Source organism: Schistocerca americana, chromosome 1 (genome assembly GCF_021461395.2).
Source record: "Schistocerca americana isolate TAMUIC-IGC-003095 chromosome 1, iqSchAmer2.1, whole genome shotgun sequence".
In the NCBI taxonomy this organism is placed as follows: domain Eukaryota; kingdom Metazoa; phylum Arthropoda; class Insecta; order Orthoptera; family Acrididae; genus Schistocerca; species Schistocerca americana.
The window spans coordinates 318,452,560-318,469,346 of NC_060119.1; the positions used below are offsets into that span (position 1 = coordinate 318,452,560).

General features: G+C 43.6%; 1 protein-coding gene across 1 annotated transcript in view; it reads right to left on the reverse strand.

Moving 5' to 3' along the window:
- Positions 1-1,170: 1,170 nt before the first annotated feature.
- LOC124597492 overlaps positions 1,171-16,787 on the reverse strand; it is a 100,003-nt gene continuing 84,386 nt past the window's right edge. The window contains exon 2 of the mRNA XM_047135940.1: positions 1,171-2,053. Within this exon, the coding sequence (XP_046991896.1) occupies positions 1,369-2,028 (660 nt within the window). The 5' untranslated portion in view covers positions 2,029-2,053 and the 3' untranslated portion in view covers positions 1,171-1,368. The remainder of the gene's footprint in view (positions 2,054-16,787) is intronic.

The window sequence follows — 16,787 nt, forward strand, 5'->3', positions numbered from 1 at the left end:
AAACGGTTAACAAGGCGGAGATACTTCCGGAAAAACCTGAAATTTTCAAGAATTATATTTTACCTGGAAAAATCAGGGAAATCTCAGGGAATTTCATAAACTCTCAGGAAATTCTATGTTTGTAACCCATCACTGAAATTTGATGTTATTGATTACTATAAATCACGAATTTTAAAATACTTAATATTTGAAAGTATGTTAATTATGTGAATATTATTCCACATAAATTATCTATGTTTAAAAATTGTGGTTAAACTCGTTTATGGCTAGTATATCTCAGCTGAGAAGATAGAAAGAAAGGTCATTATTGTAGTATACCCCCCTCCCCGCCTTTCACTCACCATTAATTTACGAGGAGCTTCTTGGCACCATCTTCCTCCTCACTCCTGGAATTCTCGGGGAACGTTTTTTCAAGTTTGAGTTGTCACCCTGCGTTAAGTAGGTGTTGAAGCTACGTTCTGCGTCTTTTCTCTCAGCTAGAAATAAGTCTCATTGTCTGTCTTCGAAGAAAAAGTAATCCTTATTGCTGCTTTATTTCTTGCTGTTTGTAGGGGAGCTTACAAACATTTCAAAAAAAAATGTTTAGGGTATTTGAAACATTATAATTTAAAATGAAACGACCAACGTTTTGACTATTGTGAGAGATAGTTTCATTTTATATTTTCATGCGGTCCGAAAGACACAAGAATTTTACATAAGCAGGCTACGGTCACGAAACCTTATAGTCATGCATAGTTACTCTGAATCCATTGATGTATGCACTTTCGTGCCTAAGAAAATGATTGTGGCTGTGTAAACAAATATATGCTGAAATAATGTTTTCGCATATGTTACCGTCTTATAACAATAATTCATAGAGAGAATTTCAGGAGCGAAATTTTTTTATGTATGACGTTAGATACTACATCAGACATCACAATATACACTGTCCGTGTATTATGCAGACTGAAGCCTAGTAATACTTTGTGGTGCGGAGTATTAACCATTATTGGTGGTAAAGCCAATAAATTCAAATAATTGGAGAAAGTGAATTGTGTCTTTTACAAGGAATTCAGTTTGGAAACTTCATGCTGTATATTCCAACGATACAAAATGTTGATTGTGTTTAGGTCAGTGGTAGGAAGAATGCAATGAACGGAAAGGATGACATTTTACGTCTTTATTGGCTGATTTTTTCACATATTACTACATTACTGCAATGTATTACATGCAAATATTACTACATTTCTCCGACGGCCACAAACAATGGGATATCGGTTTTCTGTTCCACACAAGGGTACAAAGCAATCGGTACGCTACACATTCCGTGTGCGTTATGGAAACGAAAAGCAGAGGGAGGTGCAGAAGAAGCGTCAGGGCGGAACGCGATTAGCCACCCCAGGGGAAGAAGGGCGGGCCGTTGCCGTTGCGGAGCTGCACGGGCCTGTAGTTGTAGAGGTCGAGGCGGCGGTTGGCCAGCGACTCCCCCCAGGTGGAGAAGGCGCGCTTCTCCGCGGCCGGCGCTCCGTCGCCGAATCTCTTCCCTCCCCAGCTGGAGAAAGCTCTCTTGCTATCGGCGAGGTCCTCCACGCCACCGTCGTCGTCTTGGAAATGGTCCCTCTTGCCACCCCAGCTGGAGAACCTGACCCCTCCCCTCTTCTTTTCGACCGCGTCTTCTGGAGCTTGGCCGTCGGCTTCTGCCTCCCCGTCGAGGCCGCGCTTGCCGCCCCAGCTGTAGAAGGACTGCTTGGAGCGCTTGTCCTCCTCCAGCGGGCTGCCCCGCGCCGCCTGCCAGCCGGGGACCGCCCTCTTGCCGCCCCAGCTGGAGAAGGCCCTCTTCTGGTCGTCGCCGTCGCCGTAGCCGTCGTCGACGTCAGCGCCGGCGACGCCGTCGGGCCCGGCGCGCTTGCCGCCCCAGGCGCTGAAGCTACGCTTGGCGCGCGCCTGCCCCTGCCACGGCTCGGCGTCGCCACAGCAACGCTCCGCGGCCCACGCGAGGCCCGTCGTAGCGGCCGCCAGCGCCACCGCGAGCACCATCAATGCTCGCATCCTCGGTCGATGCACGACTTCGCCCCTGCAACGACGACGTAGTGCCGTTAGTGGAGACACGGGTTTCTTTTTATAAACATGCAACAAATCAAAATGATCGTGGGTAGCCACTTGGGTACAATGGTTCGAAAAAATAACAAATGCACCTCTGAACGTAAATGCGGATGCTAGCCAAGCCTACATGTTGTGCTCTTCTATTTGACCACAAGTAGTATCTCTATAATGTCCTCAATATGTTTCAAGACTCAGTCACGGATAAAACAGTATTCTGTGTACACTACTGGCCATTAAAATTGCTACACCACGACGATGACTTGCTACAGACGCGACATTTAACCGACAGGAAGAAGATGCTGTGATATGCAAATTATTAGATTTTCAGAGCATTCACACAAGGTTAGCGCCGGTGGAGACACCTGCAATGAGCTGACATGAGGAAAGTTTCTAACCGATTTCTCATACACAGTGCCTAGTGAAACGTTGTTGTGATGCCAAGTGTAAGGAGGAGAAATGCGTACCATCACGTTTCCGACTTTGATAAATGTCGGATTGTAGCCTATCGCGATTGCAGTTTATCGTATCACGACATTGCTGCTCGCGTTGGTCGAGATCCAATGACCGTTACCAGAATATGGAATCGGTGGGTTCAGGAGGGTAATACGGAACGCCGTGCTGGATCCCAACGGCCTGGTATCACTAGCAGTCGACATGACAGGCATCTTATGGCATGGCTGTAATGGATCGTGCAGCCACATCTCGATCCCTGAGTCAACAGATGGGGACGTTTGCAAGACAACAACCATCTCCACGAACAGTTCGACGACGTTTGCAGCAGCGTGGACTATCAGTTCGGAGACCATGGCTGCGTTTACCCTTAACGCTGCATCACAGACAGGAGCGCCGGAGATGGTGTACTCAACGACGAACCTGGGTGCACGGATGGCAAAACGTCATTTTTTCGGATGAATCCCGGTTATGTTTACAGCATCATAATGGTCGCATCCGTGTTTGGCGACATCGCGGTGAACGCACATTGGAAGTGTGTATTCGTCATTGCCATACTGGTGTATCATCCGGCGTGATGGTATGGGCTGCTACTGGATACACGTCTCGGTCACCTCTTGTTCGCATTGACGGCACTTTGAACAGTGGACGTTACATATCAGATGTGTTACGACCCGTGGCTCTACCCTTCATTCGATCCCTGCGAAATCCTACATTTCAACAGCATAATGCACGACCTCATGTTGCAGGTCCTGTACGGGCCTCTCTGGATACAGAAAATGTTGTGACGAGCCAGTTGCTCGGCCACCATTGACCAGACGTTTCCAATTGGAGAGAGATCTGGAGAATGCCCTGGCCAGCACATTCTCCAGATCTCTCTCCAATTGGAAACGTCTGGTCAATGGTGGCCGAGCAACTGGCTCGTCACAATACGCCAGTCACTACTCTTGATGAACTGTGGTATCGTGTTGAAGCTGCATGGGCAGCTGTACTTGTACACGCCATCCAAGCTCTGTTTGACTCAATGTCCAGGCATATCAAGGCCGTTATTACGGCCAGAGGTGGTTGTTCTGGGTACTGATTTCTCAGGATCTATACACGCAAATTGCGTGAAAATGTAATCACATGTCAGTTCTTGTATAATATATTTGTCCAATGAATACCCGTTTATCATCTGCATTTCTTCTTGGTGTAGCAATTTTAATGGCCAGTAGTGTAGTTGTGAATGCATTATGTCGGAGATAACTGAATTTGAACATACACAAATGGTTGGTGCCCGTATGTTGGGTGCTTCTGTAACCGAGCTAGCTGCATTGTTTGCGGTTTTATGAGGCACCGTATCGAAGATTTATGCCCCACACAAGGACAGCAAGAAACATCATTCGCTAAGTCACAATGCAGACGAAAGTGTGTGTTGACTGATCGTAACAGACGGTTGTTGGAGAGGATAGTGGCGATAAGTATGGGGAAGGCAGCTCCAAAAGTCACTGCAGAACTGAATGTCGCACTTGCGAACCCTGCCAGCACCAAAACAACAAGAAGAGAATCATAAGCAAGGAACTGCAAGGCGAGCTGGAATCCAGAAACTGGTGTTAGTAATGCAATTGCCTGTAACAACGCGGGCCGAAGCCATATAACCTAGATTAAGGAGCAGTGGAAGGAAGCCACTTGGTCATATGAGTCTTCTTTCACACCGTTTCCAAGCCGCGCGGAGGTGGCCGCGCGGTTAGAGGTGCCACATCACTGACAGCGCGGCCCCTCCCGTTCGAGATTCGAGTGCTCTCTCGGGTATGGGTGTGCGTGTTGTTCTTGGAATAAGTTAGTGTAAGTAGTGTGTAAGTCTAAGGACTGGTGACCTAAGCAGTTTGGTTCCTTAGAAATTCACACACATTTGAAAGCTCACACTGTTTCCAGTTTTTGGCTGAATTTATGTCCCAAGAGTGAAACATGTTGTGGTATTCCGTAGCCCTGTGCTTCCTCTGCAATATCGCATTAGTGCCAACCATTATGTGGCTAATTTGGCTTATCAGGTCCATCGGTGAACGTTTACTCCCCAATTCTAATTCTTTGTTCCAAGTCGATGGGGTCCCTGTTCACACAGTTGACACGGTATTCTCCGCCTCGATATGTTGCCCTTCATGCAAAGCCATTCTGGGAATACATTTCAGCAAGATAACACCCGTCCTTTCACGGCGAGAGTTTTTACTGCTTGTCTTCATGCTTGCCAAATCCTACTTTGGCCAGCAAGGTCGCCGGATCTCTCCCCATGTGATAACGTTTGGAGCATTATGGCCAGGGAACTCCAACAGCTTCGCGATTTTGACGATCTAATGCGTCGCCTCGACAGAATTTCGCACGATATCCCTCAGGAGGACATCGAACAACTCTATCAATGTCAGTCCCAATAACTGCTTGTATAAGGATCAATGGTGGACCACCGCATGACGCTCTTTCTCTTGAATAAGTGATACAATTTTTCTGAACTTGTAATCATTTATTTCTCTGTACATGTACATCACATCTACCGATTTACGTCCCATTCGGATAATCCCTTCGTGGTGCGCCGGTTTATTTATTTATTTTTGTGTACTCATCTTTGGTATCAATCAACCGTTTCAGCTGTACTTAGTCCTTTATTTTTGGGTCGCTACCTGTTTCATATCACTAGGGACCACATCATCAGATGAACATCTGCACAACAATAAATCCGGAAGGAATAATAAGCCTAAGACATCCTTTGATACGATAATTTTACAAAAAACTTTAAGATTTTAAGAAATTTTTGTAAAAAATCTTTTAAGTGCTTTTACGTAAGAATACTAAAAATTTTTGTACTCACGTAACTAAAAATTAGAGCTCAAAAGCTCGGAATTTGGTAGCTAACACTCGTTGTACGTCAAAATAAAACACCACTAAAAGGTGATACGTCATTCTATAAAACAGCCGAATGCATGGATTCCAACCCATCCGGTACTTCACAGAGAAAAGATAATATAGCATTTTCAGTTGTTAAACGACTTCTAAAGCCGTACTGTACATTTGATAGCAAATCGTGTGGTATAAAATGGTCAACTATCCTTACATACATAGCCTTTTCAATAACTACGTTCTAAGGGACTGATTGACCTCAGATTTAAGTCCCATAGTGCTCAGAGCCATTTTTTGCTTGCTAAGCAAATGACACTGCTAGCATTGAAATATGTCTGAAATTGTCTACATTATCTCTTTCTCCCTTTTTATAAAGCGGCTTTACTGCTGAGCACTGTAATCATTCAGGAAAGTGACAATTCCGAAAGGAAAAATTACAGGGCTAACAAGTGGGGCACAGTACGTTAATATTCTGCTAGGCACCCCATCATATCCATGAGAGTCCTTAGTCTTCAGTGACTCAATCTCCCCCTTGTCTGTATCAGAGGAGTATTTCAGACATCAATCTCGGAAAGGCATTTCCCAAGACAGTTATATGATTCCCTGTAGAAACTAAATTTTTACGTAAGTCAACAGCAATGCTCAGAAAAATAATTGTTAAAAACTGTACTTATATCTGATTTATCAGTAACAAAAATATGTTTAGTACGGACTGACTTTATATCGTTGACCTTGTGTTGCTGGCCAGACACTTCCTTCACAACTGACCATAGTTTTAATTTTATTCTGCGAATTAGCCATTCTATTTGCGCATCACATACTATTTACCTTTCTAATAACATTTTTAAGCACTATACAGTATTGTCTGTAATGGGCTACTGTATCAAAATGTTAGACGCAGTCACAATTTCCGCTTTGTTCAACATGATTTCCTTATCCCACCAGTCAATCACTCAGGCTGCTTTTTACTGCTGGTACCCGTTTAGAACGTTCTAATGGAAAACGACTCTGCAAGAGCATGAGAAATGTGTTAAGGAAAGCTCTATATTTGCCATCTGTGTTATCGGCACTATAAACATCCTGCCACTCTTGTTCCTTCACGAGGTTTAAAAAAATCTCTATTGCCGTTGGATTAACTTTCCTACATAGTTTGTAATTATATGTGACACTTGTTTGAGTACTAAAGTCTTTTAGTGTTAAAATTTGTGCATCATGGTCTGAAAGGCCATTCACCCTTTTATTGACAGAATGCCCATCTAGTAATGAAGAATGAATAAAAATATTGTCTATGGTTGTGCTGCTGTTCCCCTGCACTCTAGATGGAGAAAGCGCAGTCTGCCTAAGATCATATCAATTTAAGACATCTACCAACATTCTTTTTCTTGCACCATCACATACAAAATCAATATTGAAGTCAGCACGTATTACTAATTTCTGGTGCTTATGTAAAGTGAATCAAGAACCCTCTCTAGCTTGAGCAGAAATGCTCTGAAGTCAGAGTCAGGGGATGTATAAACAACAAACGTTAGAAATTTTGTTTCACTTTATTCAACTGTCCCTGCACAAAATTCAAATATCTGTTCAGTGCACTGGTGTGTTACGTCTATGGACTCAAATGGAATACTGTTATTTACATAGATGGCCACTCCCCCACCCCGCATCTGGCTTTGGTAAACATACAATAAATGCCACACATAATTTGCACAAGTTTTTCGTAGTTAACTTTTATGTAAAATTTAGTGTAACTCTGCAGTAGTCTATTTCATAAATGTTAAGCGCCGATCGTTCATAATTTTGTGATTTTTTTCGGTTTCTTCATGTTGATTGCATCTTTGAGACGTCCATTACGCGTACCGTCTTCAGAACAAATGCAGTCATTTTCTAATTCGGCACCACATTTCTTAACTCTGTATGTACATTTCATAGATGATTGCGGGAGTCACCTGTTCAGTATATCATTGGTTCAAATGGCTCTGAGCACTATGGGACTTAAATCTGAGGTCAATCAGTCCCTTAGAACGTAGAACTACTTAAACCTAACTAACCTAAGGACATCACACACATCCATGCCCGAGGCAGGATTCGAACCTGCGACCGTAGTGGTCGCGCGGTTTCAGACTGAAGCGCCTAGAACCGCTCGGCCATAGCGGCCGGCTGTTCAGTATAGAAAACACCTTTCAGACGTCTAATTTCCAAAGTGTCATTGTATCGGGCTATCAGTTTCGGTGATTTGTTACGCAGACATTTTTTGTGCAGTACAGATATAAAGGTAAATGCAGGTAAGAAGTCAAACGAAATGCATCGACATTGCAACTAAACTTCAAAGTCCATGGGTCCCTAATACTAGGGCACACAGAAAATATCACCGAACAATCTCTGAATTTTTCTCGTTGTACTTCATGTTCACAGTATGTATCGAGTCTCGAACGCTACGTGCCAATAGATTCAATCTTCACGCGTCGTGTCCCTTGGATGGGTAATTACTCAAGTATTGTAATTGCAGTTGTTCTAGACGCTTATAATTTGGTATTGCTGTTGTCACAATCGAATCAAAGCGCTAATTCGTAGCAAAATGGGAGCGATGGGACACGCCTGTCAGTTTTTTAGCGCTGGCGTGAATTCGGATTTTGCTAGTTTTCTCTCGGTTGTATTAATTTAGTGGTAAACTGTGCGTTAAATGGTGCGGTTAGACTAAATATATTTTTCATCTCTCAGCACGTCGTAAATCCTACTCCGGCTGGCGTACTGTACGTACGAACATAACAGACACTATTAAACATATGCACCCGCTTAAACTGTGAATGAAGATAAATGTCTGTGCAGTGTTTGTGTTCAGTGTATTGCTGTTTTTACAGTATCACTCCGTTCCCTTACCCTAGAGCTGGACAAGCTCGTACAGTTTTCAGGTAGCGGTAGGTACTTGGTCTCGGCTTAGGAAGAGACATTTTGTCCTATACCTAATACGAAGTAAGGCGTGGCACAGAATTGACATTGAATTTTATCTTGGCATAATTTTGTTTACGCGAGTTTTTAAAGCTGCGTGTTTCATTCAAGTGGAGGAACTGGAATACCGTGTAGTCATAACATTCTTTGCCATGGAGTGTTTATCACTAACGAGATTCGTCCATAGTTGAAAGTTCATAACGAGTCTGTTTCTTGAGCTGCAGCAGTTAAGATATGTGGTGCCGAATAAAAAAAATGACCGAATTTCTCTTGAAAATGGTACGCCTGATGGACGTCCCAAAGATGGAACCAATATGAAGAAACCGAAAAAAAATCGGCAAAATGATGAACGGTGGGCGATTAACAGTTGTAAAATAGACTACTGCAGGGATACGTTACATTTCACATGGAAAGTTAACTATGAAAAAGCTTGCGCAAATTAGGTGCTGCATTTACTGTGTGTTTACCAAAGCCAGACGCGAGATCAAAATTCTCTACAGTATCTTCATCAATTAAAAAAAAAAAAAAAAAATCGAACTGATTTTGTACGATGACTTTTCTCTTTTGTGACTGAGATATCTATCGACTTCCACACTCCATAAAACTTGGTGAGGTGGCGCTATGGTAAGTCACCAGATTCGCACATGAGAGGAAGGCGTCAAAATTCTCATCCGGCCGTTCAGATTTAGGCTTCAGTAAATTCATTCAGGCAGATGCCGAGACGGTTCCTCGGAAAAAGAGTCAGCGGATTTTCACCCCCATCCATCTTAATTCGTTGATGGGGGCGATAAATCCCAATCATCCTTATTCCTTCTTGCGACAAGAATGGAAGCAGTGGACAACAATGGGTGGAATTCCGTGACCTTGCGCCAGTAAAGGCGGAGTCGATTTCATCTGCAAGAGTCCTATTTTTTTGTCAATTTTTCTTTCTACGATGCAAAAGGGATTCTTCTTATGGACTACTTTACAAAAGGCAAAACTAACGGGTTATACTACGGAAGTCTTCTTGATGATTGGAACTGATAATACTCGAGAAGATTTCTGGAAAAGTGAAAGAAATTCTTTTGACGAGGCGATGATTTGCATTTTTTAGAAAGTGTTGAAAACTCGTGGTTGAACTCAGCTGTATGACTCTAAAATATGTTCTCCTTATTCACTAAAATTCGCACATTCTTAAGTTTTAGGTACTGAAACTTCGAAAGAACGTTATGAGTCCAATGATGAGGTCAGCTGTAGCTGAGAATTCTAACTACCATAAGAAATGCAGTTGAGGAATGGAATCCATTCGGGGTAAATACGCTAAGTTAATGAAAACGACGTCGGAATATAAGTTTATTTTTGACTTTAAAATATTGCCGTTCCAAGAAAGTGTTTGGTCGACTCGGCCACACAGAAGATGGTCTTTGAGATGATACAGCGGGGCGTTGGGTACTGGTAGGGTGAACGCTAGAACGGAATCGTAACTTGGTTCTCTCGTTCAACCTCAAGTCCAACTGAACCCGTGCGCTCGACGCCATACAAAGCGCACGCAGAGCGGGTTGCAAACTGCCGTGCAAGGGGAAACTGCTGACGTCGGGACAATGGAGCCAGGCGCGGTGACCCGCCGTGACCGGTGTTTGTGTTCGGTCCCTCGAGAACTGCTTCCCTCGGACCTAATGGGCTAACTACACTGAGGTGACAGCAGTGACGTCATACGTTCTAACATCGTGTCAGACCACCTCTTGCCCGGCGAAATGCAGCCAGTCGAGGCCCTGGTGGAGTGCATCAGCTGCAAGTGCCATCGACTCAACAAGTCGTTAGAAGTCCCCTGCAGAAATATTGAGCCATGGCTCTGAGCACTGTGGGACTTAACATCTGAGGTCATCAGTCCCCTAGAACGTAGAACTACTTAAACCTAACTAACCTAAGGACATCACACACATCCATGCCCGAGGCAGGATTCGAACCTGCGACAGTAGCGGTCACGCGGTTCCAGACTAAAGCGTCTAGATCCACTCGGCCACAACGGCCGGCTCGTAAATGCTCGAAGGGATTCAAGTCGTGCTATCTTGGGTGGCCAAATCATTCGCTCGAACAATCCGGAAAGTTCTTCAAATCAATTGCTAACAATTGTGGCCCGGTGACATGTCGCTTGTCATCCATAAAATTTCCATAGCTTTTTGGGATATGAAGCCCATGAATGGCTGCAAATGGTCCCCAAATAGCTGAACATAATCATTTACAGTCAACGATCGGTTCAGTTGGACTCACACCATTATGGAGCCAGCAGCAGCTTCCACAGTGCCTTGTTGATAACTGGGGTCCATGGCTTGGTGGGGTCTGCGCCACTCTCGAAACCTAACATCACCTCTTACCAACTGAAATCAGGATTCATGTGACCAGGCCATGGTTTTCTAGTCGTCTAGCGTCCAACCGTTATGGCCGTGAGCCCGGGAGAGGTGCTGCAGGCGATGTTTTGTTAGCAAAGGCACACGTGTCGGTCGTCTGCTGCCAAGTGCCATTAACGCCAAATATCGCCGCACTGTACTTACGGATACATTCGACGTACATCCCACACTGATTTCTGCTATTATTTCACTCAGTGTTGCTTGTCCGTTAGCACTGAGAATTCTGCGTAAATGCCGCTGCCGTTGGTCGTTAAGTGAAGGCCGTTGGCCACTGCGTTGCGTGGTGAGAGGTAACGCCTGAAATGTGGTATTCTCGCGCACACTGTTGACACTGTGGATCTCGGAATATTGATTTCCTTAACGATTTACGTAGTGGAATGTCCCATGCATCTATCTCCAACTATCATTCCGCGTTAAATGTCTATTAATTCCCGTCGTGCGGCCATAATTACGCCGTAAACTTTTTCACAGGTATCACCTGAGTACAAATGACAGCTCCGCCAATGCACTGTTGTTTTGTACCTTGTGCACGATATTCTACCGCCATCTGTGTATGCACATATCGTCATCCTATCATTTCTGTCACCTCCGTGTATACATCTGAAAGTCTGCTAAACAGCAGGATAGTAGCTACGTGAATACAAAAAACTGTCCTTCGATGGCCCTTACAATTAGGACAGCAGGTAGAATAGCAAATAACAGAATTTCACTTATTGTGCGTCTATACATTTAGTAGGAAGAATAGATGATTAAGTTTTTAGGTAGTTTGGGGATATTTTCAGGGTGCGAAATTTAATACACAGAGCTGACATGTTTGCGAGTAACAGTGGCTCTACCCTGGCTGGATATCGATCGAACTGAGGTAGAATGATAGGTACGACCGGCCGATGTGTCCGAGCGGTTCTAGGCGCTTCAGTCTGGAACCGCACGACTGCTACAGTCGCAGGTTCGAATCCTGCCTCGGGCATGGACGTGTGTGATGTCCTTAGGTTAGTTAGGTTTAAGTGGTTCTAAGTTCTAGGGGACTGATGACCTCAGATGTTAAGTCCCAGATCAGAGCCATTTGAAGCATTTTTTGATAGGTACGGCTATGTCATTCCGTGTTGCTTCAGCTCTGTTCAAGACTTCATCAGTTACAGTAACTGGCGAGTGGTGGTGCGCCAGTGTCTCGACAACTCATCACCAAATGTTTTCATTGTGTGAGAGATCTGTTGAGGGCGACAGTCGGACACACTCTGTATCGGGGTGTGTCGGAACCACAAGGGGAACACGCGATCTTGCGTTATTCTGCTGAGCTCTAACGCACGGAGACCTTGAAGATATGGCACAGCCATCGATCCTAACACGTTATAAACGTAATGGCTGCTGTCCAAACAACTGGCCTTTGGGTACCCAATGGCACCGCATATCATCTCGCCAGGTGATACCCCCCCCCCCCCTTTCCCGCCCTTATGAAAATGACGGAAGTAATCTGCCAACTTTCACTGTTATCGAAGCGTCGAGACATGATGCTGTCTGGAGAACTGGAACTGCTCTGAAAGGACGGCGTAGGCTGTATGGCCATTGGTGTGTCGCTGTTGTCGCTGGATGCACCTATGCCGCGCGCCTCTGCTGCGGCTCCCGTGTAGATACTCGGTTTGTTGCAAACAACCCATTTCCTGACTTAAAGTACGTGACGTGGCTGCACGATGCTGCACCACTGGAAGACAATACAGCAGTGGAAGTCAGTGTAAAGACGAGGTTCCTACGAAAGTAATAGTGCAATTTCTGAAACACATGTGTATCGAATTTATTATGTAAGTAGTAGATAAGTGTGGATTCCGGGGAAATGGCGGAACAAACGAGGCAATACTGACTCTTCAACTTATCTTCGAGTATTGGTTAAGAAAAGGCAAACCTACGTCTATAGCATTTTTAAGCTTGGAGAAAGCTTTTGACAATGTTGACTCGAATACTCTCTTTGAAATTCCGAAGGTAGCAGGGGTAAAATAAAGGGAGCGAAAGCCCATTTACAACTTTTACAGAAACCAGACGGCAGTTACAAGAGTCGAAGGGCATGAAAGGTAAGCAGTGGTTGGGAAGGGAGTGAGACAGGGTTGTAGCCTGTCCCCGATGTTATTCAACGTGTACATTGAAGAACCAGTAAAGGAAAACAAAGAAAGATTTTTAGTAGGAATTAAAGTTCAGGGGATAGAAATAAAAACTTTGAGGTCTGCCGATGACATTGTAATTCTGTCGGGGACAGCAAAGGACTTGGAGGAGCAATTGAACGAAATAGACATTGTCTTGAAAGGAGGATATAGGATGAACATCAACAAAAGCAAAACAAGGGTACAGAACTGAACACCAAATTATACTGTCAAAAAATACAGAAGATCAAGTGGCAGAATTATGCAGTCATGACAGGACGGCTATTATGGTGTTAGTGAAGAGGCACGGCGGTATGAAAGTTAATGAACCGGTCACCGCTCTTGAAGAAAGCGGTTCGCAAGGGAACAAAGGAATATAATTAGATTCAGATGGATGCGTCTGAAAATTAGAGCGAAATAAATCAAGTCGCATCTTTTGTAACAACATGAGAAACTATGTTCTCTGGAAATATTGCCGAACGTAGGTTGACGACATGTGAGTGCATGAGACTTCCAGTAAGTATAATAAGGCGCTGTAGGCAATGGGATTCAAGGCGGTTTCTTACAATTACACTGGCAACTATGATTTATAGTGTAACACTGAAACAGCGAATTTTAATGAACTATTATGAGAAGATACGAATCATATATGCCTAAGAGATGATCGTACCAAGGGCAGAAGGCTAGAGTTAACATTCCCTCGACTTCGAAGTAATTCGGGATGCTGCTCGAAGTGAGCAAGGTTTGAAAAAGGAATCAACCGTAGCGTTGCTTAGGAAACCAGACTGGTAGCTGCCTTGGGAAAACACAGAATACCTAAATCAAAAATACCTTATTGCAGTTCCTGTGTTTTTACGATGTACTTTGCAATGTCCTTTAGGCATGCGTGCATGTCTGAAGGAACAGGCACTGCTGCGATCGACAGCTGTAATCGTAGAAACTAAGCCAGTGGGACGTAGTATTTCATGACAAGACAAGGTCCAGCTGGAATCTGATTGTATTCGCAATTGCGAATACATTTCTTCTATTGTCTAAATCAGGAAGGCCAGGGGGAGATTTCGGTCCCCACTCTCGCTAATATGAACGCTAATGCGAATCCAGATGTTTGGTCGAATTAAATCAGGCAATGCTAAGACAAGTGGATTAGGAAACGAGACACTTAAGGCGGTAGATGAGATTTGCTATTTGGGCAGCGAAATAACTGATGATGGCCGAAGTTAAGAGGATATAAAATGTAGACTGGCAACGGCAAGAAAAAGATTTTTGAAAAAGAGAAATGTGATAACATTGAATATAGATTTAAGTTTTAGGAAGTCTTATCTGAGGGTAGCCATGTATGGAACTGAAACGTGAACGATAAATAGTTTAAACAAACGATAATAGAAAGTTTCGAAGTGTAGTACTACAGAAGAATGTTGGAGATTTGGTGGGTAGATCAATTAACTAATGAGAAGTTACTGAACAGAATTGTGAAACAAGAAATCTGTGGCACAAATTGACCAAAAGAAGGGGTCGGTTGATAGGACACATTCAGAGACATCAAGGGCTCACCAATTTAGTAATGGAGGGAAGCGTGAGGGGCGCCTGGGGGGGGGGGGGGGGCTAAAAATCGTACAGGGAGACAAAGAGATGAATACAGTAAGCAGATTCAGAAGGATGTTGGTTACAGTAGTTATTCGGAGATGAAAAGGCACAGTATAGAGAGCTACATAATACATATAAGGTATAAACAATCATGACGGAATTACAAAACGAGCAATAAAACAAGGCGTTTGCATTTCCTGTATGGAAATTGGTATAAAGGCACTCACTGTCCTGTTGTGTTATTGCATTGTTAGCACTTTGTCCGGCCTCCTTTTTTCCTAATAATCTCAAAAATTCTCTTTGGCGTTGTTTTGTTAGGGCCTGTAGTTTTTGCAGTGAAATTGTCACCCACTTTTTCCAGTATCGCTTTTCTCAGCTCACTTACAGCCTCAAAGTGCCTTCCATTGCTATAGAAACTCGTTGCAAATATTTCCCAAAAGTTTTCCACGGGGTTCAGATCTGGTCTAAATGCAGGCCAGTGCAAGATATCGATATCTTTATCTTGAAACCAGTTTTTAGTTGCAGGAGAAACATGCATATACGCATTATCTCGTTGAAACGTAGACTTTCGGCCCATAGGTCCTCATTTATTCCAATCAGTCCTGTTTCTAGCATCTCAGCATAATTTGAGAGGATTATGGTTGTGTCCTCATTTATGTTGCCAGCGTAATTAAGTAGTTCTTCGTGTTGTATTCTGAAAACTGTCTTTTTTTACTATTTTATATAAAAACAGAAAGCGATAGGTATGAAGCAAAAAGTCGAAACTGCCCTTTCAACAAATTTCTTTGGGTGAACCGTTACAACACTCGACGCTTCAGTGTCTGAACAAGTGACTGACGAATAAGCTGTGAAATACGTGAGGAAGTTCATAAAGTAGTTTGCTAACCGGGCAGGCGGATTGCAAAACAAATTTTGGCTCCCATTCTTTATAACTTCGTCCGCGGAGCGCATAGAAAACCTACTAGCTCTGTGAAATGTCACAAACAGTTTATTTTCTCTGTATGGGTGTTTAGTTGGACCTGCGAATTATACGTCTAGCAATCGGGCACCACAATCTGGTGCTTTCCGCCGTCAACCCCATCAACTACTTTAGCCGACCTAGCGCGTAATCAGTTTTTCCAGGTACAAAATGTTCAAATGTGTGTGAAATCTTATGGGACTTAACTGCTAAGGTCATCAGTCCCTAAGCTTACACACAACTTAACCTAAATTATCCTAAGGACAAACACACACACCCATGCCCGAGGGAGGACTCGAACCTCCGCCGGGACGAGCCGCACAGTCCATGACTGCAGCGCCCAAGACCGGTCGGCTAATCCCGAGCGGCTTTCCAGGTACAGATAAATTTCAACCCTTTATATTGAAGATTAGGATATAGCACTTTGTATTATTATTGCCTCTCTTGCTGGCTGTAGTGAGGTAATAAACTTATGCAATCTGTTGTGCTACATAACCAAAAACAAACTACATTGACGTTTTTTAATACTTGCTATAGCACCGCAATACAAATAACACTTTTCTAGTGAACACGAAGAGACGCTTTACTATTAAGAGATGTGTGATAAACGAGGAGCCACGGAGCATTGTTGGGCAGCATATTTTGGTTTTCTTTCTCCGTGTAAAATGGCCCCTCTCGCGCGGTGTTTGACAGTCGCGGCTTAAGAATAGCTAACTGTAATGCGTGTGTGTACAGTGTTCCGTCGTGTTTGTGTTGTGCGTTGATAAGGGAAGAGAGAAGATGAATTCCGGTGCCGACACTTAGCCTATTCTTGTCGAATAGCACCAAGGATTACGATTCACATTTTCATAGGTTGGTGGTTATGCGCTCTAAAATCAATATCATCGTCCCATCTGTACCATGGTGCGACTCTGGAGTGTATCACGGGAACTTACTCCTGATAATATGTCACTTCCCTTTTAATCATGAAAAGAGCTTTCATTGATTGCAAGGTTTGGACTCACCTCTGCGGGCATGCGTCCCAGAGAATTCACAGCATAACATCTTCAGTCGCCCTCTGCGATCCGAAGTAATAAATAGCTTACTACAGTTTTAGTGAAGTTACCTACTAGCGTGAAGACTTCAACAACAAAGGATGTAGAAACACTTTGTTAATTTTTAACCGTTGGCAGGTGGTAATGGTACTCTTTGCAGTAACTATTATAAAATTATTATTTTCTTTGAGGAAGGAAAAAGCAACCAACCACACTATTTTTTAACGATAATTTATTTTGCCATAACTAGTTTTGGCCTTAGCCCTATTACCAGGCAGTGCTGAGGATTTCCTTTACGCATTTGTACATTTTCATCCTTCAACAGGGCTGTAAATTACAGGAAAACAGGCAG